The 27,268-nt window shown below is 45.4% G+C and overlaps 3 protein-coding genes across 7 annotated transcripts; all 3 read left to right on the plus strand.

Moving 5' to 3' along the window:
- The first annotated feature begins 2,536 nt into the window (after nucleotides 1-2,536).
- Nucleotides 2,537-5,972, plus strand: LOC124053501 (CD276 antigen homolog). The gene is made up of 5 exons (XM_046378727.1): nucleotides 2,537-2,541; nucleotides 2,636-2,973; nucleotides 4,815-5,132; nucleotides 5,497-5,595; nucleotides 5,857-5,972. The coding sequence occupies exons 1-5, from the start codon at nucleotides 2,537-2,539 to the stop codon at nucleotides 5,970-5,972; spliced, it is 876 nt and encodes a 291-aa protein (XP_046234683.1).
- Nucleotides 5,973-12,076: 6,104 nt separating this feature from the next.
- On the plus strand, nucleotides 12,077-20,244 carry LOC124051608 (V-set and immunoglobulin domain-containing protein 1-like). 4 transcript variants are annotated; one of them, XM_046375181.1, is made up of 8 exons: nucleotides 12,077-12,124; nucleotides 12,258-12,332; nucleotides 12,652-14,734; nucleotides 16,556-16,894; nucleotides 18,155-18,208; nucleotides 18,735-19,052; nucleotides 19,417-19,515; nucleotides 19,777-20,243. In XM_046375181.1, exons 4-8 carry the CDS (start codon nucleotides 16,570-16,572, stop codon nucleotides 19,890-19,892), a joined length of 912 nt encoding a protein of 303 aa, XP_046231137.1. In that variant the 5' UTR covers nucleotides 12,077-12,124; nucleotides 12,258-12,332; nucleotides 12,652-14,734; nucleotides 16,556-16,569; the 3' UTR covers nucleotides 19,893-20,243. The 4 variants fall into 4 exon arrangements, with proteins under 4 accessions (XP_046231137.1, XP_046231129.1, XP_046231112.1 ...); XM_046375173.1 differs by having other exon boundaries at nucleotides 12,080-12,124; nucleotides 12,652-14,431; nucleotides 19,777-20,242; XM_046375156.1 differs by lacking the exons at nucleotides 12,077-12,124; nucleotides 12,258-12,332; nucleotides 12,652-14,734 and adding exons at nucleotides 14,741-15,543; nucleotides 15,861-15,911 and having other exon boundaries at nucleotides 19,777-20,244.
- A 1,319-nt stretch (nucleotides 20,245-21,563) lies between these two features.
- On the plus strand, nucleotides 21,564-27,035 carry LOC124051639 (myelin-oligodendrocyte glycoprotein-like). 2 transcript variants are annotated; one of them, XM_046375223.1, is made up of 7 exons: nucleotides 21,564-23,403; nucleotides 24,123-24,287; nucleotides 24,686-24,739; nucleotides 25,537-25,872; nucleotides 26,028-26,081; nucleotides 26,215-26,331; nucleotides 26,651-27,035. In XM_046375223.1, exons 2-7 carry the CDS (start codon nucleotides 24,236-24,238, stop codon nucleotides 26,791-26,793), a joined length of 756 nt encoding a protein of 251 aa, XP_046231179.1. In that variant the 5' UTR covers nucleotides 21,564-23,403; nucleotides 24,123-24,235; the 3' UTR covers nucleotides 26,794-27,035. The 2 variants fall into 2 exon arrangements, with proteins under 2 accessions (XP_046231179.1, XP_046231171.1); XM_046375215.1 differs by lacking the exon at nucleotides 21,564-23,403 and having other exon boundaries at nucleotides 23,571-24,287.
- Nucleotides 27,036-27,268: the final 233 nt, after the last annotated feature.

Below are 27,268 nucleotides of genomic sequence, written 5' to 3' on the forward strand. Positions count from 1 at the left end.
TGACTCGTCTCAACATCAACTACCAGACTCCAGCAGAAAACTTGGTCACATGTTTGGTCGCCATCGCGGTCTTTATGTTTGTTGGCTTTTTTCCTCATAGGCGTCATTTGAAAGGTGAAAGATTAAATGCACACGTGGGAACATGAAATAACATGTGAATGTCTTTAACATGATGTGGAAGCTACAGTAAGAGTGACGTGCAGGCCAGACTGTCGGTCTGCAACACGTGGATACACACACTATGATGTAAACGGATGCGAGGAGATCGCTGCTTTACGCGTGACGGAAACACGCAAGCTATCGCGGAAGAGGCCATTATTGAACGCTACATGACTGAAACTCGCCGTTATTGAGATCTGCAGAAGAAGCGCGAACAACAGCGGAAGGGGAGGGGTTAGAGAGCACGTGACCCCGCGGTTGACCTACTTCACCTATAGACGTGCAGGGTTCAACCAGCATTCGGTGAAGGGAAATTCAAACCTTTCAGCATGTGGACTGCGCTCAAAGTTTCAGACCAGGTAACAAAGTCTAACTTCATTTGGTAAACACTAACCCTGAGTTTTTGTGGGTTTTACCACGCCAGGGTCTGGCTGAACTCTGCAGGCTGCAGCTGCTTCATTCAGTTCAACGTCCCTTACAAAGATGCGCTGTCTTCGGTTGGAAATACTTAACATCCGCTCGGGCAACAGTTTCACCATGCGGTTTGTGCAGCGCCGATAAAACAAGTGAAATATCAGCATGTTTTAAACCCAGGAGTGTTGAGGCTGACTTCGTCGTCTGGTGGCAGTTTGGAGAAAAATGTTTTGCTTCGGCAACGTAGTAAGTCACCTTAGAGTTCTGAACCTTTTGTACCGATAGTCACTTCACAGCAGGATTGACATCGTGATAGTTCAAAGTTGTACAAGTGTCAAAATGCTAGACATACAGAAGTGAAAAAATACAACCAGTCTTTTAAGTTTAATTGGTTACGGTCCTAAAAATCTGTATTGCTGTGAAACCGAAATCTAAAATAATCTAAAATCAAAATAGTCCTACCTTCATTCATATTAAGAATAGCGTGTACCCGTTAGACTGGTAACTCAGTGTATAAATCACATGCTAACACCGTATGAAATGTTGAAAAAATCTGTCCTATTTACGACATTGAACAGAAACACGTAAAAGACTAAATAATGGGATTATTGGTGACAGCGCGACATCCTTCTGAAACATGGGTTGGTTAAAAGGCGCTCTTCTGGACTGTACCATTCTGACAGTAAGGGGGGCAGTGAATTTACCAAGCCAGGCGCGTTCTAACATTAACGTGTGTTAAAGTTGTTATATAGCAGAAACGTTATATAGTTGTATAACAAAAAGTTATAAAGAAGTAATTATGGTTAAAAGTACGAAGCTGCGGCACTCTGAGTCCAGAGCCTCATCGTCGCTCCACCCTTTGTCCCAGCTGATTGGTTGTTGTTTCGCGGCAGAGTTGGCTGATGTCATACCCTTTTAACGCGGCTTGTTCGAAAACAACGTGAGTCCGTCGCGAGACCTGCCCACCTCTGAATCGACGCGTTTGTTTCAAAATGATCGCGAAACTGCAAACTTTACTATTTATTTGCATTAGCATTTCATCGTTAGCTGCCGGTAAGTTTACTTCACTGCTCTAAAAACGGAAGAAGAAATGATGTCCAACTAAAATCTGGTCGCTGTTTGACTCCTTGTTATTAGCAGCTAGCGCTTGTTAGCTACATGTCGTAAGATTAAGCTTGATCCGCTCTGTTTAAACTTTAAAAGGACTTTAAAAAAACTTTGAACTTCAGTTTTGACGTATTGAATGTCTTTTGACGTATTGAAAGTTGCATTTACAACTTGATAAAGTCAGTGTTACACCACATACGATGGCACCAGAAGTGTCAGAATGAGCAGCAGCTGAAAATAACGTGACCGACCGGTCACAGGTGCGCAGTCTGGACATGTGGACTTCACGGTCACTGAATACACACTAAATGGTAACGGTTACATAGTGCCGTAGTATTACAACAGTATTACATTAAAACTAGCCTCTTTAGCTTTGAGCTAAAACAGCGAGTCTGCTGAACTTTCCAGCCTGTCCTCAGTGAGAGGAAACAAACAAAATATTTGGGTGTTTTATTCCAAAAAGTAATTTGAAGAGGACACCTTGGGATCTGGTAAAGTGTGATGGATGTTTGTCTTTCAGAAAGTAATCTCACAGTTTTCTGCTAATTAAAGGCCTGAGTGGAGCCTGAATTAAATTCCTGTTAGCCTTTGAGTATTTGGAAGTCACGCTGAATTTGTACATCAGCTTTCAGATGTCTGTAAAGTATTATGGGGGGGGGTTACTGTACAATCTGCTCCAGAGGAGGAGGAGAGAGAAGCTCAGTGCATCATGGGAGATCCCCCGGCAGACTGAGCCTATAGCAGCATAACCAGGACCAGCCTAAACCAGCCCTAACCATAAGCTCTATCAAAGAGGAGAGTTTTAAGTCTACTTGAGTGTAGAGAGGGTGTCCGCCTCCTGGACCGAAACCACAAGATGATGTGAGAGGCTGAGAGTTGTGAAGCTGAGCTGACAGTGCAGATAAAATGTTTGGAAACATTCTTTCAAACCATCTGACCTTTTCTGTTTCCTCAGGAGAGCTTCGACTCATGTGCCCGACTCAGCAAGTCAGGGCAAAGAGGGTGAGAACGCAACTCTTCCGTGTCATCCGGATCAACGGATCGACTTGTCTAACCACACAGTGGAGTGGACCAAACTCAACCCCGAGGAGACCGTCCACGTCTATCGACGCAGAAAGGACGATCCTGGCCCACAGAGTCCACAATACAAAGACAGGACGACTCTGAACCGTGAGGACCTGAAGACAGGAAACCTGGCGCTGCACATCTCCTCAGTGAATCAGTCTGACAGCGGGACGTACAGATGTGTCATCCCAGAGGAGGCAGAGCCCTGTACTGTTGTCCTTCTCATCGGTGAGCAGTCAGAAGCTAATTCTGTGTAGTTCACATGTCAGAATGTGACGTTGTCTCTGCATGTTAGGATGATAATGAAACGACTTGTGAGCTGCAGCCCACGTGGACACTTTGGTTGGACAGTCGGCGTCCACAGAGTTCACACAGCGTTTGTAACAGTTCAGCTGTTCAACAGATTCTCCACAGAGCACATAGAACACACCTCACTCATCCATAAACCTCAGCTTTAACTCCATACTTTCAGCTACGTACTAGGGGTGGGAATTGAAGTTTTTATCAATCGGTCGATTCTGTCTATCAATCCAATTCCTCATCAGTTCTCTTATTGAGTAGTTCATTGAATGACAAAAAGGAGTTCTACAGTCTTCTGCACCAAAAGCAACCATTTTATTTTTTTCTCAAAATTATGTCTGCACAAGACTGTGAACCTGAACATATTCAACTCGAACACTGAACAGCACCTTGACAAGATAGAGTGTAGAAAGAAAATATTTTTTTCCTTTTCTTAAAAAGGATATTGTAAATGAGGTAACAGTGGACACACAAGTCCTCTTTGGAAAAATAGTCATGTATGCCACGATAACATTGTTTATTTAACTTACTGCAAGCTTAAACCAGATTTAACCAAAATTATTATTACTTAATTCCATGCTGGGTGGACAAATGTGTTAGCATGTTGCTGGTATTTGCACCCTTACCCGATATTACAGCATTGTGCTGATTACACGTGGCAGAATTCTCATCTTCTCATGAGAATCTCATCAGGCTTTAGATCGCTTTCTCCTCTCTATGATGCTGCCTGGTGGTGTGGTTGAAGATCCGAGTCGTTGCAGAGTGTGTGACGCAAATGTACCACGACTCCAAATTTCTGGAAAAGGGAAATGAGAGAATCGTTAAGAAGAATCAATGACATTGGAGGCGTACAATTCTGATGGAATCGGTCAGTTGGAACCAGTTCTGAGTCAGAACTGGTTCTCGATTCCCATCCCTGCTACGTGCATGACCTTGAATTTGATGATCCATTAGATCCAGTTGTCATCAGTAGCAGGAAAACCACAGAGCTAAGAAATAGTCTGACACAAAGCCCCGGTTTTATTTTTATACTTTAGTTGGTTTATACAGGTAAAACACAAGACGTAACATGCTGACCGGGGACAGAGCAGGACCAGCTGGTCCCCTCTGGTTCCAGGACCCTTCTGTCTGACTTGATGTTTTAGCCAGTGTTTTCTGACATCATCTTGTCATTTGTCATTTTAAACAGAAACCCAAGACCAACCGGGCGAGACAGAGACAACAACGCGTCTTCTGGAAGAAGGTAAATATGTGACCTGACGACAGCACTGACCGGTTGGGTTGAGAGAGAGAGAGAGTGGGCGGTGCATAGACTGAGATGTATAACAACAGTATTGGAATGACAATGACAGTATTAACAATAATAACATTGATAGTAATTATAATAATGCAGAAATATAACAGCTGGTAACAAGAGTCGTCGGTGTCCAGGAGGACCGCAGCAGGAGGTCCAGAAGAGGCCAGAAAGCACAAAGACTCACGACATGAGAGTTAGAGGAGGAGAGAGAAGCTCAGTGCATCATGGGAGATCCCCCAGCAGACTGAGCCTATAGCAGCATAACCAGGACCAGCCTAAACCAGCCCTAACCATAAGCTCTATCAAAGAGGAGAGTTTTAAGTCTACTCTTGAGTGTAGAGAGGGTGTCCGCCTCCTGGACCGAAACCACAAGATGATGTGAGAGGCTGAGAGTTGTGAAGCTGAGCTGACAGTGCAGATAAAATGTTTGGAAACATTCTTTCAAACCGTCTGACCTTTTCTGTTTCCTCAGGAAAACCTCGACTCATGTGCCCGACTCAGCAAGTCAGGGCAAAAGAGGGTGAAAGTGTGACTCTCTTGTGTCATCCGGATCAACGGATCGATTTGTCTGAAGACACAGTGGACTGGACCGTCCACGTCTATCAGTGCGGACAGGACGATCTTGATCCACAGAGTCCACAATACAGAAACAGGACGACTCTGAACCATGAGGACCTGAAGACAGGAAACCTGACGCTGCACATCTCCTCAGTGAATCAGTCTGACAACGGGACGTACAGATGTGTCATCCCAGAGGAGGCAAAGTGCTGTATTGTTGTCCTTCCTGTCGGTGAGTATCTTGAAGACTGTACAGACCAATTTAGGACCTTTTTAATTCCAGATTTTGGTGATGAACTGCAGATAATGAAAGACCTTTCTCCCTTTGCTTGTGTGAGTCATGGGGAATCAGTGGGAATTGTATATCATTTGAAACTACAAACATGATGACAGGAGGCAATCCCAGCTCAACTGGACCTCCAGAAGGGACCAAGCCAAGCAGGAAGCACCTTGATTTGGTTCTCTAGAAAAGTCTTGGATGTCTTTGAGTACACGATAATCTGACTGGGGGTGTTTTTAAATTATGAGAACTAATTATCAGAACGAAGAACTGTGTTGTGAAAACCACTCAGCTCGGCTCCCTGATGTTCCTTCAGATGGTGCCAAGATGGAGGCTGCCTGGATCGTCATCTCCACCGGTGTCGTCATCGCTGTTGCTCTTGTTCTGTTCATCCTGGTGAAATGTGGAAGCACCAGTAAGTATCAAAATTGGTGGGAAAAATCTCATCACCTCGTTAGCTAGCAGTGTCAGCCAGCTGATCCGAGATCTGCTGCCATTCAGTTTGTGGGAGGAGGATGAGTTAGTTGGGCTGAGAGTGGAGCAAAAAACGATTTCTGTCTGGATTTTTCAAATCCAAATTTGACCGATCGTATAAATGATTGAATTATTTCAATAGATTGAATCAGGTTTTTTTGTAAATTGAATGCGTTGCAAACTGGTTTCCATGTTCCCACAGAGATTTGTAAGACGTTGGAATGGATGAAGGGACAGGAAGCAGAAAAGGCAAACAATGGCGAGATGGAAAACCTGAGGACCCAAACAGAGCGACGTAGCAGTGAGTCGGCGGTCTGAGGCGAAATCCATCCATCCATCCATCTTCTGGGACCGGGTTGCGGGGCAGCAGCTTGAGCAGGGATGCCCAGACTTCCCTCTCCCCAGACACTTCCTCCAGCTCTTCCGGGCAGACCCCAAGGCGTTCCCAGGCCAGCCGAGTGACATAGTCCCTCCAGCGTGTCCTGGGTCTTTCTCGGGGCCTCCTCCCGGTGGGGCATGTCCGGAAGACCTCCCCGGAAGGCCTCCAGGGGGCATCCGAAACAGATGGCCCAGCCACCTCAACTGGCTCCTTTCGATGTGGAGGAGCAGCGGCTCTACTCCGAGCTCCTCACCTTATCCCTAAGGGAGCGCCCCGCCACCCTGCAGAGAAAGCTCATTTCAGCCGCTTGTATCCGAGATCTCGTTCTTTCAGTCATGACCCAAAGTTCATGACCATAGTGAGGGTAGGAACGTAGATTGACTGGTAAATTGAGATCTTCACCTTACGGCTCAGCTCTCTCTTCACCACGACAGACCGATACAACGACCGCACCGATCCACCTGTCAATCTCACGCTCCCATCTTCCCTCACTCGTGAACAAGACCCCGAGATACTTAAACTCTCCACTTGAGGCAGGAACTCTCCTCCAACCTGGAGGGGACAGACCACGTTTTTCCGGTCGAGAACCATGGCCTCGGATTTAGAGGTGCTGATTTTCATCCCAGCTGCTTCGCACTCGGCTGCAAACAGGAAGCAGAAAAGGCAAACAATGGCGAGATGGAAAACCTGAGGACCCAAACAGAGCGACGTAGCAGTGAGTCGGCGGTCTGAGGCGAAATCGTGTCCATAAAAGACCACGTCAAGAGGAGTCTGGTTCTTTTTCTTTTCTTCTCTTTCCTCCTCCTCTTTTGATATTTTTTGTATGTTTTAACCCATTAACTTTAATAAGTGGATTATTTATTTTTGTCAAATCATGTGTGTATTTATCTTTGTGCTGCCTCAGAACCATGAATTTATAAATATATAAACATGAAGTCTGTGATCTGTGCTTTCGTTTTGTCTCTCCTTTGGTCATCAGAACTTGTGTGTGAAAGAGCAGATTCAAGGCGCGTTACCTTTTAACAGAAGTAAACCTCCACTAGGGGGCGCTGCAGTTTTATATAGAGAGCATCCGTAAGAGGACGACCGAGAAAGTTCTAGATGGTTCCTTTTGCTTTGAACTGTTCCCGTAAGCACCACCAGTTTTTTACCTCCAAGACCATTTAAATAGTTTTATGTGCGATAAAACGTCATTAAGATCGCAGTAAAAACTAACGGGAAAAAGTACATACAAAACAAACTTGATTTATAAAATGGAGGATAAGCACGAGCTACATGACCTTTTTCACCCCAATTCACAAACCTCGAATCTGAATCTGAAGACTTGAACTGTCCTCATTATGATTTTACCTCGTTATTCTACTGTTCCCTTTCATTATCGTGGGTGAGTTTCGTCATCATTTGATATATTACTACATAATTATATTTCTCGCCTATTTGCATATTCATAATGACCATAAACAAAAACAGCAGCGTCTCAAAGTACGTGATATTAAATAAATTGTCAAAAGTGGCTCATGTTCTGGTAATAAATTCACTTAAAAGAAATCAATCTGCCGGCCGCGTGTATTTACACGTGAGCTTACTGCGCAGGCGTGTAACCTGGTTTGTCTGCTGGCCTTTCTTGATCCCACAGCAGATCCCTTTAGACTGGAGTCATTAAGGTCCAAAAGGTTGGACTTCTGACGTGATGACGCGTCTTTGTCCACTTTCTTGTCTCTTGGTGTCCATGTTTTTACTTCTTTGACACAGCGTGACCCACTGCTTGCTGTTTGCGTGTTTTTGTCGTTGGGGCAAAAAACAAAATGTAAAAAATCAACTTAATTGGTCGCATAATGGTGGACTGAGGACTGAACTTAACTCGATGCAGGTAAAACAAAGTCTTGTGCAAAGCTGTTGTCCTCTGGTGATGTTCCCATTTATTGCAACAGAAACACAACGTCACCATCAAAGTTGATGTGAAACTGAAGCTCAGAAGCACTGGCTGTCCTCTGGAGGTCGCTAAGAGCTGTTGTGTTCCTCACCACCATCTAACTCACACTGATTCATACCTTATTCACTCACCTGCTGCTGGGTGGGTTACCAGTTAAACCGAAACAGAAACATACTGCACCCTTGTGGTCAAATAAGGTATTTGCACAAAACCTCAATGAAGAATGGCTCCTACAAACACAAACGGACACCAATGGAACTTTGACGGCTGAGTTGTGCTTTACGCAATACACAACACACACAAACAATAACTAACTGAATAGCAGTGGTTAATAACATACTGAAACTGAATTACTAAGAAGTTGAGTATTGAAAGTAAGCAGTCCAGAAAATGAGAGAAGAACACAGCAAATCGTAAAACCAATTCAAATAAATGAACGGACAGACAAATAAATGAATGGAATCAGTTGAAGTCCACACTGAAAGGAGGATCTTCTGGTGGCCAAACACCAAAAGGACACCTCACTGTGGCCTTTTGTTCTGACTGGGTTTAATTAAAAGGCCGCTTCAGCAAGACCTGAGGGTTCTTCATAACATAAGTCCAATCAAAGTGCAACCAGGACCGTGAAGAGCTTCGTAAACCAGTTTCGGCATGTAAGTCTGGTTGAACGGGGGACAGGAAGTTGGAGGCAAACCCTGCTGATCTGAGTCAGCAGTTGTGCTCTAATGCTGACGACGCCGACTTCCAAGGAGGGCAAACAGTTCGTGTCCTTTAAAATGTTCCTGTCTCTGCTGAGACATCTGGAGCTGGCACTGTCCTCCAGAGAAGGTAAGGGACCTCTGATGATTCTCTCAGCCGTTCTTATTGTCCTCTGAAGTGTCTTCTTGTCTGCAGCAGAGCAGCCAGCATACCACACAGTGATGCAGGCTGCCAGCACCCTCTCCATGGTGGAGCGGTCGAAGGTCAGCAGCAGTGTAGTCTCTGCTGGGACACAACCGGCTGGTGTACCTGTGCACCGCTTGGACAGGGTCCTCGCCTCATCCCTGTCATTGCCTCCGGAGATCAGGCCGCCCACAGTGGTGTCATCAGCAGGTCTGATGGTGGTGTTGGAGGAGTGGATGGGAGTGCAGTCGTGGGTGTACCGGGAATAGAGGAGTGGGCCCAGAACTCAGCCCTGTGTGGGGGGCCAGTGCTGAGCGTGAAGGTGGAGGAGCAGCGAGGACCAGTCCTCGCATTGTGGGCGGTTTGTGAGAAAGTTCGTAATCCAGGCACAGGTGGGGGGTGCAGGTGTAGCAGTTTGTCCACGAGCATCTCTGTGATTGAATGCTGAACTGTAATCCACGAGCAGCGCTGTGACGTAGTTAGGATACCTTTTGGGGTCGGGTGAGTTAAGAAGCTTCACGCTGCCGGCGCCGTCAGGGTTAACCTCACGGTGTGCACCTTGGCTACACGTTTGCCAGCAAGTGTCCTCGCACTACTTTCTGTCTTTCCTGCTGTCTTACTCTGAGGCGGAGTCCACCTGATATCTTGATCATCAAACATCCTGCACATCCGGTCCTGCTGCCGCACCAAAACAAAATACTCCGTCACAATGCAAAGTCCTGCAATGGCTGGTTGCTCAAGTACTCAGGAAAAAGTACTTGAAGTATTAAAAGTAAATGTTCTCGCTGTATAAAAACTCGCCTCGTGACTGTTATATCGTTATGCCGTCATCTGCCGCCTCGTTTGCCCCGCGTGTGCGGGTTTGCCGCAGGTTGCTGATTTCAGTCAAATACTTTGCGGGGGATGCGGGAGCTGTTGTGTTATGTTTCCTATAAATGTTATAAATATTCAGATTTTTTTTAAAAAAAAATAATTGTAGCTGGATTATCTGTGCGCTCAAATACCTGCAGCATATTTTCTGTTACTTGTTCATTGTGTTGTTATTTTGCTGTTTCTGCTGCCGCTTGAACGTGTAATTTAATGAAGGAAAGAGTCGAGATTATGTTTTATTCTGTTTATTGATAGTTTATTAATGCAGTGTTGTTATGATGTTAGTTTGGCTCCTGTACAGGTGTGTTTTCAATGTTGGCATGACAGCCCGACAATCCTGTCCAACAGCTTCAGCGGATTTCGGCTGACGGAAACTGTGTCCAGTCTCACCTGAACACCTGAACACCTGCAGCACCTGCAGCACCTGTAGCACCTGCAGCACGAATCACTCAGCGTGCAGCCATGAAAGCTGTTTTGTTTCTCTGTACTTTACACTTCACTGTAACGATTACAGGTGAGTTTCTTTAGTGTTTCATGTACTTCTCAGATAACACATAATTCTGTTTATGTGTTTGTTTGTTTGTTTGTTTGGAGGGGGGGTGTTTAGTTCCGTGTCAGGGCACGTCTACATCCCTCTGACGTGGGTCCCACCGATCAGCTGTTGTATCGATGACACTGATCGGTTTGTGCTGCTGATGCCACGCTGTGAAGTGGGAATGTTACACGAGTGGCATCGGGGGAAAAGGAGGCCACTGGAAGGGTTCAACGGACAAGTTTCCCTCGTGACTGAAACACAGGAGACGCAACATGCTGACTGGGGACAGAGCCGGACCAGCTGGTCCCCTCTGGTTCCAGGACCCTTCTGTCTGACTTGATGTTTTCTGAAACCATCTTGTCATTTTAAAAAGAAATAATTAAATAAATATCAAATAAAAATATAATAGAAATATGAAACAAACCTGGCGAGACAGAGACAACAACGCGTCTTCCGGAAGAAGGCAAATATGTAACCTGACAACAGCTCTGACCGGTTGGGTTGAGAGAGAGAGACACACACACACACACACACACACACACACACACACACACACACACACGCACGCACAGGTGCATAGACTGAGATGCATAACAGCAGTACTGGAATGACAGTGTTGTATACTGGGTAGTGATGGTGTGGAGGTGTTGAAGAGATCTCTGCTGACACCATTTTGCTTCTATAAAATGTTTATTACAAGAAGCTCAGCATCAAATCCAGCACCTGCTGTGAGAGGATCCCAGCCTGTATGGCTCACTCTGCTGAAACATCTCCACTTGTCTGCTTATGTAGTTTAGTTCACATGAAATGAGGAGGATACAAATTAACCAAAGACCTTTCCAAGACACAGAGAGAGGGGCAGAGGGTATTCGCCTCCCGGACCAAAACCACAAGATGATGTGAGAGGCTGAGAAGCTCTTTTCTCCATTTTGACTGACTGTGAGATGTGCTGGTTGGACCCACACTGACTCCTCTGTGTCTTCCTGAATGGATGAGGACACGTGTTGGTGTTGGAGCTGCACAGACTGGAGGTGTGCTGTAGCTGGTAAGCAGGGTGGAGGCTGCCGTCAAAGTTGCACCGTGTTTCTCCATACGTCAGTCCGCTTGAACAAGCAGCACAAAGTGACAGAGCGGCGTTTGTGAGGAATTACTCTGATCTCCTTCAGGAAAAGAAAGTCTCTCAGCTGATTCCTCCTCAAATGGGGGGCAGAAACTGCAGCACAAGCACCACCGAACTAAAAGAAACCTGGACAGTGCAGATAAAGTGTTTGAAAACATCAGTTGTTATTTGGAGGCTTTCAAACCGTCTGACCTTTTCTGTTTCCTCAGGAGAGCTTCGACTCATGTGCCCAACTCAGCGAGTCAGGGCAAAAGAGGGTGAAAGTGTGACTCTTCCTTGTCGTCTGGATCAACGGATCGACTTGTCTAAAGACACAGTGGACTGGACCAAACTCTACCCCGAGGAGACCGTCCACGTCTATCGAGGTGGACAGGACGATCCTGATCCACAGAGTCCACAATACAGAGACAGGACGACTCTGAACCGTGAGGACCTGAAGACAGGAAACCTGGCGCTGCACATCTCCTCAGTGAAGCAGTCTGACAGCGGGACATACAGATGTTACATCCCAAAGAGGGAAAAGTGCTATACTGTTGACCTTCTCATCGGTGAGCACTCAGAAGCTAATTCTGTGTAGTTCACATGTCAGAAATCAAAAAGGTGCAGCTGACGTGTCTCTGCATGTTAGGATGATATTGAAATGACTTGTAAAAAACATAATGTGACTTTCTGTCTCTGAGTGTCATCTTGTCATTTTAAACAGAAACACCAAGTCAGTTGGTTGAGACAAATACGTCTCCTCCAGCAGAAGGTAAATGTCTTTGTAGTCTGGGAAACTGAAGTGTCTTTCTTTCTCCCTGAGTTAAACACAATCTGACTGTCTGAACGTTCACTGTGAGCGTTTCATCTGCACACACTTAGCATCTTCTCTGATATTCCTTCAGGTGGTCCGTACCACTGGGCTGCTGTCATTGCTGTCGTCCTCTTTGTTCTTCTGGTACTGAAGAAAACAAAAATCTGTAAGTACAAACTCCTGCTCCACAGCTTTTTATTTCCAACATTTAATGTCCTGAGCAGTGAAAACAGGGACAGAAAAAAGAACTGAAAGGATTAAAAGTTGTACTCTGACATATTACATCATTAGACAAAGTGTTAGTATGAACCTTCACTGTGAACAGTGAACTTCCTGTTTCCCCCAGTGAAGGCAGGAAGTGAGGACACAGACTGACATAACTTTTCATGAGGCAGAAAAAGAGTTTGTGTACTATACTTTAATTCTTTGCTTCTGTGGTTAAATACCCTTTAATCAGTGTCACAAACTGCTTTTCTTCCCCTCAGGGGATTGTGTGAAGAGGGTCTGCAGAAGGTAGAGGCTGAACAGAGCAGCTGAGGGGGACGAGGACCACGACAGGCAGGAAGAAAAGTGATGGTCGACAGTCAGCTGCAGGACACGCCGCCTCCACCTGTTTGATCAAAGTGTTTACTGGGCCGACAACCATTAAACCTCCACACGCGTCTGCTGGACCTCAGACACCAAACAACATGAAAGCTGCTGCTCATCATTCAGCGTTAATCTGGACAATCCAACTCCCACTTGCACTACATGTAAATACTGCACATTGTCACATTTTTAATTTTATTTTTTTATAAGGTTTATTTAATTATTTAAGTTTATTTATTATTTATTATTTTGTATCTATAAATGCCCATCGTACTTGTGGGAGGAGTGAACATCTTCCTCAGTGATGCAGCGCCTCCTGCTGGTCTTTGCCTTACACAAACGTGTTGTCACTCTCATCGGTACCAGCGCTTTTACTTTTGTAGAGAGGAGGTGATGACAGCAAAGTAAGAAACAAGTTTATTTGAAAATGCAATAAATATTGTATATTTACATTAAGGAATATGGTAATCATAGTTAATGATCTATTTTTATGTTGTAAAAAGCCTGTAATATAGGAAAGAGAAATGATTATAACAATGTTCCAGTCGCTGAGCCTCGGTCTGATAGAGCGGACTGTGCAGCACTGCTCTCCATGTTTGGCCACGAGGGCGGATGAGCTGAACGGATGTGCGTGAGGTTTCAGCAACGAGCCAACACTCTGGGGATCCTGTTTCCAAAGCTCGGGGGCTGCAGTGAAGGCGGGTCCGGCTGGCGGACGACGACGGCGACACACAAAGCAAACAAAAGCAGCAAAGGAACAACACTTCCTGTCCTGGATGTACGCTCACCTTGTCACACAGGTGACCCGACACCTTTGTCAACTCCTGTTCTCACCTTATCCACTCCGAGGGCAAAGAAAAACCCTGTGGTCGTTTCATGTTAATCAGCCATGTTTTTATCATTTGAAATAATTTCAAATAAAAGTGGGGGAAAAGGGTACCTGATGGACAGCGTTTTTGTTTTCTCTTCCTGTTTACTGCTGTTTTTGTCATCTCTGCAGTGACTTTTAGAGAAGAGTTTAAATCTTTTCCTGAATTAATGAATTGGTTGTAGCACAACTCAAAATATTCTAAATGTTTCTAACAGTATTTCAGTGTTTCTGTTGGTAAGTTTAAATATAAGGCCTGTACACAAACTGGTGACTTCAGCTGTCAGATGTGACTCGTCTCAACATCAACTACCAGACTCCAGCAGAAAAACTTGGTCACATGTTTGGTCGCCATCGCGGTCTTTATGTTTGTTGGCTTTTTTCCTCATAGGCGTCATTTGAAAGGTGAAAGATTAAATGCACACGTGGGAACATGAAATAACATGTGAATGTCTTTAACATGATGTGGAAGCTACAGTAAGAGTGACGTGCAGGCCAGACTGTCGGTCTGCAACACGTGGATACACACACTATGATGTAAACGGATGCGAGGAGATCGCTGCTTTACGCGTGACGGAAACACGCAAGCTATCGCGGAAGAGGCCATTATTGAACGCTACATGACTGAAACTCGCCGTTATTGAGATCTGCAGAAGAAGCGCGAACAACAGCGGAAGGGGAGGGGTTAGAGAGCACGTGACCCCGCGGTTGACCTACTTCACCTATAGACGTGCAGGGTTCAACCAGCATTCGGTGAAGGGAAATTCAAACCTTTCAGCATGTGGACTGCGCTCAAAGTTTCAGACCAGGTAACAAAAGTCTAACTTCATTTGGTAAACACTAACCCTGAGTTTTTGTGGGTTTTACCACGCCAGGGTCTGGCTGAACTCTGCAGGCTGCAGCTGCTTCATTCAGTTCAACGTCCCTTACAAAGATGCGCGTGTCTTCGGTTGGAAATACTTAACATCCGCTCGGGCAACAGTTTCACCATGCGGTTTGTGCAGCGCCGATAAAACAAGTGAAATATCAGCATGTTTTAAACCCAGGAGTGTTGAGGCTGACTTCGTCGTCTGGTGGCAGTTTGGAGAAAAATGTTTTGCTTCGGCAACGTAGTAAGTCACCTTAGAGTTCTGAACCTTTTGTACCGATAGTCACTTCACAGCAGGATTGACATCGTGATAGTTCAAAGTTGTACAAGTGTCAAAATGCTAGACATACAGAAGTGAAAAAATACAACCAGTCTTTTAAGTTTAATTGGTTACGGTCCTAAAAATCTGTATTGCTGTGAAACCGAAATCTAAAATAATCTAAAATCAAAATAGTCCTACCTTCATTCATATTAAGAATAGCGTGTACCCGTTAGACTGGTAACTCAGTGTATAAATCACATGCTAACACCGTATGAAATGTTGAAAAAAATCTGTCCTATTTACGACATTGAACAGAAACACGTAAAAGACTAAATAATGGGATTATTGGTGACAGCGCGACATCCTTCTGAAACATGGGTTGGTTAAAAGGCGCTCTTCTGGACTGTACCATTCTGACAGTAAGGGGGGGCAGTGAATTTACCAAGCCAGGCGCGTTCTAACATTAACGTGTGTTAAAGTTGTTATATAGCAGAAACGTTATATAGTTGTATAACAAAAAGTTATAAAGAAGTAATTATGGTTAAAAGTACGAAGCTGCGGCACTCTGAGTCCAGAGCCTCATCGTCGCTCCACCCTTTGTCCCAGCTGATTGGTTGTTGTTTCGCGGCAGAGTTGGCTGATGTCATACCCTTTTAACGCGGCTTGTTCGAAAACAACGTGAGTCCGTCGCGAGACCTGCCCACCTCTGAATCGACGCGTTTGTTTCAAAATGATCGCGAAACTGCAAACTTTACTATTTATTTGCATTAGCATTTCATCGTTAGCTGCCGGTAAGTTTACTTCACTGCTCTAAAAACGGAAGAAGAAATGATGTCCAACTAAAATCTGGTCGCTGTTTGACTCCCTTGTTATTAGCAGCTAGCGCTTGTTAGCTACATGTCGTAAGATTAAGCTTGATCCGCTCTGTTTAAACTTTAAAAGGACTTTAAAAAAACTTTGAACTTCAGTTTTGACGTATTGAATGTCTTTTGACGTATTGAAAGTTGCATTTACAACTTGATAAAGTCAGTGTTACACCACATACGATGGCACCAGAAGTGTCAGAATGAGCAGCAGCTGAAAATAACGTGACCGACCGGCCTCACAGGTGCGCAGTCTGGACATGTGGACTTCACGGTCACTGAATACACACTAAATGGTAACGGTTACATAGTGCCGTAGTATTACAACAGTATTACATTAAAACTAGCCTCTTTAGCTTTGAGCTAAAACAGCGAGTCTGCTGAACTTTCCAGCCTGTCCTCAGTGAGAGGAAACAAACAAAATATTTGGGTGTTTTATTCCAAAAAGTAATTTGAAGAGGACACCTTGGGATCTGGTAAAGTGTGATGGATGTTTGTCTTTCAGAAAGTAATCTCACAGTTTTCTGCTAATTAAAGGCCTGAGTGGAGCCTGAATTAAATTCCTGTTAGCCTTTGAGTATTTGGAAGTCACGCTGAATTTGTACATCAGCTTTCAGATGTCTGTAAAGTATTATGGCGGGGGGTTACTGTACAATCTGCTCCAGAGGAGGAGGAGAGAGAAGCTCAGTGCATCATGGGAGATCCCCCGGCAGACTGAGCCTATAGCAGCATAACCAGGACCAGCCTAAACCAGCCCTAACCATAAGCTCTATCAAAGAGGAGAGTTTTAAGTCTACTTGAGTGTAGAGAGGGTGTCCGCCTCCTGGACCGAAACCACAAGATGATGTGAGAGGCTGAGAGTTGTGAAGCTGAGCTGACAGTGCAGATAAAATGTTTGGAAACATTCTTTCAAACCATCTGACCTTTTCTGTTTCCTCAGGAGAGCTTCGACTCATGTGCCCGACTCAGCAAGTCAGGGCAACAGAGGGTGAGAACGCAACTCTTCCGTGTCATCCGGATCAACGGATCGACTTGTCTAACCACACAGTGGAGTGGACCAAACTCAACCCCGAGGAGACCGTCCACGTCTATCGACGCAGAAAGGACGATCCTGGCCCACAGAGTCCACAATACAAAGACAGGACGACTCTGAACCGTGAGGACCTGAAGACAGGAAACCTGGCGCTGCACATCTCCTCAGTGAATCAGTCTGACAGCGGGACGTACAGATGTGTCATCCCAGAGGAGGCAGAGCCCTGTACTGTTGTCCTTCTCATCGGTGAGCAGTCAGAAGCTAATTCTGTGTAGTTCACATGTCAGAATGTGACGTGTCTCTGCATGTTAGGATGATAATGAAACGACTTGTGAGCTGCAGCCCACGTGGACACTTTGGTTGGACAGTCGGCGTCCACAGAGTTCACACAGCGTTTGTAACAGTTCAGCTGTTCAACAGATTCTCCACAGAGCACATAGAACACACCTCACTCATCCATAAACCTCAGCTTTAACTCCATACTTTCAGCTACGTACTAGGGGTGGGAATTGAAGTTTTTATCAATCGGTCGATTCTGTCTATCAATCCAATTCCTCATCAGTTCTCTTATTGAGTAGTTCATTGAATGACAAAAAGGAGTTCTACAGTCTTCTGCACCAAAAGCAACCATTTTATTTTTTTCTCAAAATTATGTCTGCACAAGACTGTGAACCTGAACATATTCAACTCGAACACTGAACAGCACCTTGACAAGATAGAGTGTAGAAAGAAAATATTTTTTTCCTTTTCTTAAAAAGGATATTGTAAATGAGGTAACAGTGGACACACAAGTCCTCTTTGGAAAAATAGTCATGTATGCCACGATAACATTGTTTATTTAACTTACTGCAAGCTTAAACCAGATTTAACCAAAATTATTATTACTTAATTCCATGCTGGGTGGACAAATGTGTTAGCATGTTGCTGGTATTTGCACCCTTACCCGATATTACAGCATTGTGCTGATTACACGTGGCAGAATTCTCATCTTCTCATGAGAATCTCATCAGGCTTTAGATCGCTTTCTCCTCTCTATGATGCTGCCTGGTGGTGTGGTTGAAGATCCGAGTCGTTGCAGAGTGTGTGACGCAAATGTACCACGACTCCAAATTTCTGGAAAAGGGAAATGAGAGAATCGTTAAGAAGAATCAATGACATTGGAGGCGTACAATTCTGATGGAATCGGTCAGTTGGAACCAGTTCTGAGTCAGAACTGGTTCTCGATTCCCATCCCTGCTACGTGCATGACCTTGAATTTGATGATCCATTAGATCCAGTTGTCATCAGTAGCAGGAAAACCACAGAGCTAAGAAATAGTCTGACACAAAGCCCCGGTTTTATTTTTATACTTTAGTTGGTTTATACAGGTAAAACACAAGACGTAACATGCTGACCGGGGACAGAGCAGGACCAGCTGGTCCCCTCTGGTTCCAGGACCCTTCTGTCTGACTTGATGTTTTAGCCAGTGTTTTCTGACATCATCTTGTCATTTGTCATTTTAAACAGAAACCCAAGACCAACCGGGCGAGACAGAGACAACAACGCGTCTTCTGGAAGAAGGTAAATATGTGACCTGACGACAGCACTGACCGGTTGGGTTGAGAGAGAGAGAGAGTGGGCGGTGCATAGACTGAGATGTATAACAACAGTATTGGAATGACAATGACAGTATTAACAATAATAACATTGATAGTAATTATAATAATGCAGAAATATAACAGCTGGTAACAAGAGTCGTCGGTGTCCAGGAGGACCGCAGCAGGAGGTCCAGAAGAGGCCAGAAAGCACAAAGACTCACGACATGAGAGTTAGAGGAGGAGAGAGAAGCTCAGTGCATCATGGGAGATCCCCCAGCAGACTGAGCCTATAGCAGCATAACCAGGACCAGCCTAAACCAGCCCTAACCATAAGCTCTATCAAAGAGGAGAGTTTTAAGTCTACTCTTGAGTGTAGAGAGGGTGTCCGCCTCCTGGACCGAAACCACAAGATGATGTGAGAGGCTGAGAGTTGTGAAGCTGAGCTGACAGTGCAGATAAAATGTTTGGAAACATTCTTTCAAACCGTCTGACCTTTTCTGTTTCCTCAGGAAAACCTCGACTCATGTGCCCGACTCAGCAAGTCAGGGCAAAAGAGGGTGAAAGTGTGACTCTCTTGTGTCATCCGGATCAACGGATCGATTTGTCTGAAGACACAGTGGACTGGACCGTCCACGTCTATCAGTGCGGACAGGACGATCTTGATCCACAGAGTCCACAATACAGAAACAGGACGACTCTGAACCATGAGGACCTGAAGACAGGAAACCTGACGCTGCACATCTCCTCAGTGAATCAGTCTGACAACGGGACGTACAGATGTGTCATCCCAGAGGAGGCAAAGTGCTGTATTGTTGTCCTTCCTGTCGGTGAGTATCTTGAAGACTGTACAGACCAATTTAGGACCTTTTTAATTCCAGATTTTGGTGATGAACTGCAGATAATGAAAGACCTTTCTCCCTTTGCTTGTGTGAGTCATGGGGAATCAGTGGGAATTGTATATCATTTGAAACTACAAACATGATGACAGGAGGCAATCCCAGCTCAACTGGACCTCCAGAAGGGACCAAGCCAAGCAGGAAGCACCTTGATTTGGTTCTCTAGAAAAGTCTTGGATGTCTTTGAGTACACGATAATCTGACTGGGGGTGTTTTTAAATTATGAGAACTAATTATCAGAACGAAGAACTGTGTTGTGAAAACCACTCAGCTCGGCTCCCTGATGTTCCTTCAGATGGTGCCAAGATGGAGGCTGCCTGGATCGTCATCTCCACCGGTGTCGTCATCGCTGTTGCTCTTGTTCTGTTCATCCTGGTGAAATGTGGAAGCACCAGTAAGTATCAAAATTGGTGGGAAAAATCTCATCACCTCGTTAGCTAGCAGTGTCAGCCAGCTGATCCGAGATCTGCTGCCATTCAGTTTGTGGGAGGAGGATGAGTTAGTTGGGCTGAGAGTGGAGCAAAAAACGATTTCTGTCTGGATTTTTCAAATCCAAATTTGACCGATCGTATAAATGATTGAATTATTTCAATAGATTGAATCAGGTTTTTTTGTAAATTGAATGCGTTGCAAACTGGTTTCCATGTTCCCACAGAGATTTGTAAGACGTTGGAATGGATGAAGGGACAGGAAGCAGAAAAGGCAAACAATGGCGAGATGGAAAACCTGAGGACCCAAACAGAGCGACGTAGCAGTGAGTCGGCGGTCTGAGACGAAATCCATCCATCCATCCATCCATCTTCTTCCGCTTCATCTGGGACCGGGTTGCGGGAGCAGCAGCTTGAGCAGGGATGCCCAGACTTCCCTCTCCCCAGACACTTCCTCCAGCTCTTCCGGGTGGACCCCAAGGTGTTCCCAGGCCAGCCGAGTGACATAGTCCCTCCAGCGTGTCCTGGGTCTTCCTCGGGGCCTCCTCCCGGTGGGGCATGTCCGGAAGACCTCCCCGGGAAGGCCTCCAGGGGGCATCCGAAACAGATGCCCCAGCCACCTCAACTGACTCCTTTCGATGTGGAGGAGCAGCGGCTCTACTCCGAGCTCCTCACCCTATCCCTAAGGGAGCGCCCCGCTACCCTGCAGAGAAAGCTCATTTCAGCCGCTTGTATCCGAGATCTCGTTCTTTCAGTCATGACCCAAAGTTCATGACCATAGGTGAGGGTAGGAACGTAGATTGACTGGTAAATTGAGATCTTCACCTTACGGCTCAGCTCTCTCTTCACCATGACAGACCGATACAACGACCGCACCGATCCACCTGTCAATCTCACGCTCCCATCTTCCCTCACTCGTGAACAAGACCCCGAGATACTTAAACTCACCCACTTGAGGCAGGAACTCTCCTCCAACCTGGAGGGGACAGACCACGTTTTTCCGGTCGAGAACCATGGCCTCGGATTTAGAGGTGCTGATTTTCATCCCAGCTGCTTCGCACTCGGCTGCAAACAGGAAGCAGAAAAGGCAAACAATGGCGAGATGGAAAACCTGAGGACCCAAACAGAGCGACGTAGCAGTGAGTCGGCGGTCTGAGGCGAAATCGTGTCCATAAAAGAGCCGACCACGTCAAGAGGAGTCTGGTTCTTTTTCTTTTCTTCTCTGTCCTCCTCCTCTTTTGATATTTTTTGTATGTTTTAACCCATTAACTTTAATAAGTGGATTATTTATTTTTGTCAAATCATGTGTGTATTTATCTTTGTGCTGCCTCAGAACCATGAATTTATAAATATATAAACATGAAGTCTGTGATCTGTGCTTTCGTTTTGTCTCTCCTTTGGTCATCAGAACTTGTGTGTGAAAGAGCAGATTCAAGGCGCGTTACCTTTTAACAGAAGTAAACCTCCACTAGGGGGCGCTGCAGTTTTATATAGAGAGCATCCGTAAGAGGACGACGAGAAAGTTCTAGATGGTTCCTTTTGCTTTGAACTGTTCCCGTAAGCACCACCAGTTTTTTACCTCCAAGACCATTTAAATAGTTTTATGTGCGATAAAACGTCATTAAGATCGCAGTAAAAACTAACGGGAAAAAGTACATACAAAACAAACTTGATTTATAAAATGGAGGATAAGCACGAGCTACATGACCTTTTTCACCCCTAATTCACAAACCTCGAATCTGAATCTGAAGACTTGAACTGTCCTCATTATGATTTTACCTCGTTATTCTACTGTTCCCTTTCATTGTCGTGGGTGAGTTTCGTCATCATTTGATATATTACTACATAATTATATTTTCCTCGCCTATTTGCATATTCATAATGACCAGCGTTACATAAACAAAAACAGCAGCGTCTCAAAGTACGTGATATTACATAAATTGTCAAAAGTGGCTCATGTTCTGGTAATAAATTCACTTAAAAGAAATCAACATGCCGGCCGCGTGTATTTACACGTGAGCTTACTGCGCAGGCGTGTAACCTGGTTTGTCTGCTGGCCTTTCTTGATCCCACAGCAGATCCCCTTTAGACTGGAGTCGTTAAGGTCCAAAAGGTTGGACTTCTGACGTGATGACGCGTCTTTGTCCACTTTCTTGTCTCTTGGTGTCCATGTTTTTACTTCTTTGACACAGCGTGACCCACTGCTTGCTGTTTGCGTGTTTTTGTCGTTGGGGCAAACGAAACAAAATGTAAAAAATCAACTTAATTGGTCGCATAATGGTGGACTGAGGACTGAACTTAACTCGACTGCAGGTAAAACAAAGTCTTGTGCAAAGCTGTTGTCCTCTGGGTGATGTTCCCATTTATTGCAACAGAAACACAACGTCACCATCAAAGTTGATGTGAAACTGAAGCTCAGAAGCACTGGCTGTCCTCTGGAGGTCGCTAAGAGCTGTTGTGTTCCTCACCACCATCTAACTCACACTGATTCATACCTTATTCACTCACCTGCTGCTGGGTGGGTTACCAGTTAAACCGAAACAGAAACATACTGCACCCTTGTGGTCAAATAAGGTATTTGCACAAAACCTCAATGAAGAATGGCTCCTACAAACACAAACGGACACCAATGGAAACTTTGACGGCTGAGTTGTGCTTTACGCAATACACAACACACACAAACAATAACTAACTGAATAGCAGTGGTTAATAACATACTGAAACTGAATTACTAAGAAGTTGAGTATTGAAAGTAAGCAGTCCAGAAAATGAGAGAAGAACACAGCAAATCGTAAAACCAATTCAAATAAATGAACGGACAGACAAATAAATGAATGGAATCCAGTTGAAGTCCACACTGAAAGGAGGATCTTCTGGTGGCCAAACACCAAAAGGACACCTCACTGTGGCCTTTTGTTCTGACTGGGTTTAATTAAAAGGCCGCTTCAGCAAGACCTGAGGGTTCTTCATAACATAAGTCCAATCAAAGTGCAACCAGGACCGTGAAGAGCTTCGTAAACCAGTTTCGGCATGTAAGTCTGGTTGAACGGGGGACAGGAAGTTGGAGGCAAACCCTGCTGATCTGAGTCAGCAGTTGTGCTCTAATGCTGACGACGCCGACTTCCAAGGAGGGCAAACAGTTTGTGTCCTTTAAAATGTTCCTGTCTCTGCTGAGACATCTGGAGCTGGCACTGTCCTCCAGAGAAGGTAAGGGACCTCTGATGATTCTCTCAGCCGTTCTTATTGTCCTCTGAAGTGTCTTCTTGTCTGCAGCAGAGCAGCCAGCATACCACACAGTGATGCAGGCTGCCAGCACCCTCTCCATGGTGGAGCGGTCGAAGGTCAGCAGCAGTGTAGTCTCTGCTGGGACACAACCGGCTGGTGTTGTCTGTCCAGGACCAATCTTGGGAGGGTGGGTCCTGTTTGTCCTGAAGTCCAGCACCATTTCTTCAGTTTTCTTGGTGTTAAGGGACAGGCACCTGTGCACCGCTTGGACAGGGTCCTCGCCTCATCCCTGTCATCGCCTGCGGAGATCAGGCCGCCCACAGTGGTGTCATCAGCAGGTCTGATGGTGGTGTTGGAGGAGTGGATGGGAGTGCAGTCGTGGGTGTACCGGGAATAGAGGAGTGGGCCCAGAACTCAGCCCTGTGTGGGGGGCCAGTGCTGAGCGTGAAGGTGGAGGAGCAGCGAGGACCAGTCCTCGCATTGTGGGCGGTTTGTGAGAAAGTTCGTAATCCAGGCACAGGTGGGGGGTGCAGGTGTAGCAGTTTGTCCACGAGCATCTCTGTGATTGAATGCTGAACTGTAATCCACGAGCAGCGCTGTGACGTAGTTAGGATACCTTTTGGGGTCAGGTGAGTTAAGAAGCTTCACGCTGCCGGCGCCGTCAGGGTTGACCTCACGGTGTGCACCTTGGCTACACGTTTGCCAGCAAGTGTCCTCGCTCTACTTTCTGTCTTTCCTGCTGTCTTACTCTGAGGCGGAGTCCACCTGATATCTTGATCATCAAACATCCTGCACATCCGGTCCTGCTGCCGCACCAAAACAAAATACTCCGTCACAATGCAAAGTCCTGCAATGGCTGGTTGCTCAAGTACTCAGGAAAAAGTACTTTAAGTATTAAAAGTAAATGTTCTCGCTGTATAAAAACTCGCCTCGTGACTGTAATATCGTTATGTCGTCATCTGCCGCCTCGTTTGCCCCGCGTGTGCGGGTTTGCCGCAGGTTGCTGATTTCAGTCAAATACTTTGCGGGGGATGCGGGAGCTGTTGTGTTATGTTTTCTATAAATGTTATAAATATTCAAATTTTTTTACAAAAAAAATAATTGTAGCTGGATTATCTGTGCGTTCAAATACCTGCAGCATATTTTCTGTTACTTGTTGTTCATTGTGTTGTTATTTTGCTGTTTCTGCTGCCGCTTGAACGTGTAATTTAATGAAGGAAAGAGTCGAGATTATGTTTTATTCTGTTTATTGATAGTTTATTAATGCAGTGTTGTTATGATGTTAGTTTGGCTCCTGTACAGGTGTGTTTCAATGTTGGCATGACAGCCCGACAATCCTGTCCAACAGCTTCAGCGGATTTCGGCTGACGGAAACTGTGTCCAGTCTCACCTGAACACCTGAACACCTGCAGCACCTGCAGCACCTGCAGCACGAATCACGAGCTTCATCAGCGTGCAGCCATGAAAACTGTTTTGTTTCTCTGTACTTTACAATTCACTGTAACGATTACGGGTGAGTTTCTTTAGTGTTTCATGTACTTCTCAGATAACACATAATTCTGTTTATGTGTTTGTTTGTTTGTTTGTTTGGAGGGGGGAGGGTGTTTAGTTCCGTGTCAGGGCACGTCTACATCCCTCTGACGTGGGTCCCACCGATCAGCTGTTGTATCGATGACACTGATCGGTTTGTGCTGCTGATGCCACGCTGTGAAGTGGGAATGTTACACGAGTGGCATCGGGGGGAAAAGGAGGCCACTGGAAGGGTTCAACGGACACGTTTCCCTCGTGACTGAAACACACGAGGCACAACATGCTGACTGGGGACAGAGCCGGACCAGCTGGTCCCCTCTGGTTCCAGGACCCTTCTGTCTGACTTGATGTTTTCTGAAACCATCTTGTCATTTTTAACAGAAATACGAGACAAACCAGACGAGACAGAGACAACAACGCGTCTTCCGGGAGAAGGTAAATATGTGACCTGACAACAGCATTGATTGGGGTGAGAGAGAGAGAGACTCACACACACGCACGCACACACACACACACACACACACACACACACACACACACACACGCACGCACAGGTGCATAGACTGAGATGCATAACAGCAGTACTGGAATGACAGTGTTGTATACTGGGTAGTGATGGTGTGAAGGTGTTGAAGAGATCTCTGCTGACACCATTTTGCTTCTATAAAAAGTTTATTACAAGAAGCTCAGCATCAAATCCAGCACCTGCTGTGAGAGGATCCCAGCCAGTATGGCTCACTCTGCTGAAACATCTCTATTTGTCTGCTTATGTAGTTTAGTTCACATGAAACGAGGAGGATAACATCTGGAAATTAACCAAAGACCTTTCCAAGACACAGAGAGAGGGGCAGAAAGACCATCTTCCTGTACCATATATCACTGAGGGGCCCCAGGAAACCATCATTCCTACTAATCACCAGGTCCCAGGATGACACCAATCATACCAATCTTCAGACACTACAGCAATGACAGTATTAACAACAATAACAGTGACAGCAACAAAAATAACACAGAAATATAACAGCTGTTAGTTAGTGACACACGACATGAGAGTTAGAGGAGGAGAGAGAAGCTCAGTGCATCATGGGAGATCCCCCGGCAGTCTCAGCCCATAGCAGCATAACCAGGACCTGAGAGTTGTGAAGCTGAGCTGACAGTGCAGATAAAGTGTTTGAAAACATCAGTTGTTATTTGGAGGCTTTCAAACCGTCTGACCTTTTCTGTTTCCTCAGGAGGGCCTCGAGTCATGTGTCCGACTGAGCAAGTCAGGGCAACAGAGGGTGAGAACGCAACTCTTCCTTGTCATCTGGATCAATGGATCGACTTGTCTAAAGGCGCAGAATGGAGCAAACTCGACCCCAAGGAAACCGTCCACGTCTATCGATCCAAAGGCAAAGCTCTTGGTCCACAGAGTCCACAATACAAAGACAGGACGACTCTGAACCACGAGGGCCTGAAGACAGGAAACCTGGCGCTGCACATCTCCTCAGTGAAGCAGTCTGACAACGGGACGTACAGATGTTTAATCCTAGAGGGGAAAAAGTCCTGTACTGTTGACCTTCTCATCGGTGAGCAGTCAGAAGCTAATTCTGTGTAGTTCACATGTCAGAAATCAAAAAGGTGCAGCTGACGTGTCTCTGCATGTTAGGATGATAATGAAATGACTTGTAAAAAACATAATGTGACTTTCTGTCTCTGAGTGTCATCTTGTCATTTTAAACAGAAACACCAAGTCAGTTGGGTGAGACAAATACAACAACATCTGCTTCAGCAGAAGGTAAATGTCTTTGTAGTCTGGGAAACTGAAGTGTCTTTCTTTCTCCCTGAGTTAAACATAATCTGACTGTCTGAACGTTCACTGTGAGCGTTTCATCTGCACACACTTAGCATCTTCTCTGATATTCCTTCAGACGGTCGGAACCACCGGGCTGCCATTGCTGTTAGCATCTTCATTGCTGTCGCCCCCGTCCTCCTCCTCCTCCTCCTCCTCGTCCTTGTTCTTCTGGTACGGAACAGAGCAAAAATCTGTAAGTACAAGCTCCTGCTCCACAGCTTTTTATTTCCAACATTTAATGTCCTGAGCAGTGAAAACAGGGACAGGAAAAAGAACTGAAAGGATTAAAAGTTGTACTCTGACATATTACATCATTAGACAAAGTGTTAGTATGAACCTTCACTGTGAACAGTGAACTTCCTGTTTCCCCCAGTGAAGGCAGGAAGTGAGGACACAGACTGACATAATTTTTCATGAGGCAGAAAAAGAGTTTGTGTACTATACTTTAATTCTTTGCTTCTGTGGTTAAATACCCTTTAATCAGTGTCACAAACTGCTTTTCTTCCCCTCAGGGGATCGTGTGAAGAGGGTCTGCAGAAGGAAGAAACCAGAAGCAGAGACGGATGGATCTGCTTCTGAAATGAAGAAGCTGAACAGAGCAGCTGAGGGGGACGAGGACCACGACAGGCAGGAAGAAAACGGAGACGTCGTCTGAGGGGTGAAGTGATGGTCGACAGTCAGCTGCAGGACACGCCGCCTCCACCTGTTTGTGTGTTGACTGGGCCGACAACCATTAAACCTCCACACGCATCTGCTGGACCTCAGACACCAAACAACATGAAAGCTGCTGCTCATCATTCAGCGTTAATCTGGACAATCCAACTCCCACCTGCACTACATGTAAATACTGCACATTGTCACATTTTTAATTTCATTATTTTTATAAGGTTTCTATTTTATAACATTTAATGTGAAAAAATTGCTCCCCCCCTCCATTAGCCGGCTGATGTGCCCTTGAGCAAAGCACTTAACCCCCCAATATGCTCCCCGGGCTTGATGCTGCCCACTGCTCCTGTGTGTGTTTCACTGCATGTAATTTGCCGGGTGTTGCATGTGTGTGTTCAACTAAGGATGCAGAAGACAAATTCAGTGTGTGTATGTTAAAATATATATACTGTCAATAAAGCTGA

This window comes from Scatophagus argus, chromosome 2 (genome assembly GCF_020382885.2).
Source record: "Scatophagus argus isolate fScaArg1 chromosome 2, fScaArg1.pri, whole genome shotgun sequence".
NCBI classification, from domain to species: domain Eukaryota; kingdom Metazoa; phylum Chordata; class Actinopteri; family Scatophagidae; genus Scatophagus; species Scatophagus argus.

What these genes read in the sequence shown, in the direction of transcription:
- LOC124053501 (XM_046378727.1), top strand. An exon ending in TATTGTTGTCCTTCCTGTCG is followed by an intron (nt 5,133 to 5,496) that starts GTGAGTATCTTG and finishes ATGTTCCTTCAG; the next exon opens with ATGGTGCCAAGATGGAGGCT. An exon ending in GGTGAAATGTGGAAGCACCA is followed by an intron (nt 5,596 to 5,856) that starts GTAAGTATCAAA and finishes ATGTTCCCACAG; the next exon opens with AGATTTGTAAGACGTTGGAA.
- LOC124051608 (XM_046375156.1), top strand. Translation starts at nt 15,483, where the DNA reads ATGATCGCGAAACTGCAAACTTTACTATTTATTTGCATTAGCATTTCA. An exon ending in TATTGTTGTCCTTCCTGTCG is followed by an intron (nt 19,053 to 19,416) that starts GTGAGTATCTTG and finishes ATGTTCCTTCAG; the next exon opens with ATGGTGCCAAGATGGAGGCT. An exon ending in GGTGAAATGTGGAAGCACCA is followed by an intron (nt 19,516 to 19,776) that starts GTAAGTATCAAA and finishes ATGTTCCCACAG; the next exon opens with AGATTTGTAAGACGTTGGAA.
- LOC124051639 (XM_046375223.1), top strand. Translation starts at nt 24,236, where the DNA reads ATGAAAACTGTTTTGTTTCTCTGTACTTTACAATTCACTGTAACGATT. An exon ending in ATTCACTGTAACGATTACGG is followed by an intron (nt 24,288 to 24,685) that starts GTGAGTTTCTTT and finishes CATTTTTAACAG; the next exon opens with AAATACGAGACAAACCAGAC. An exon ending in ACGGAACAGAGCAAAAATCT is followed by an intron (nt 26,332 to 26,650) that starts GTAAGTACAAGC and finishes TCTTCCCCTCAG; the next exon opens with GGGATCGTGTGAAGAGGGTC.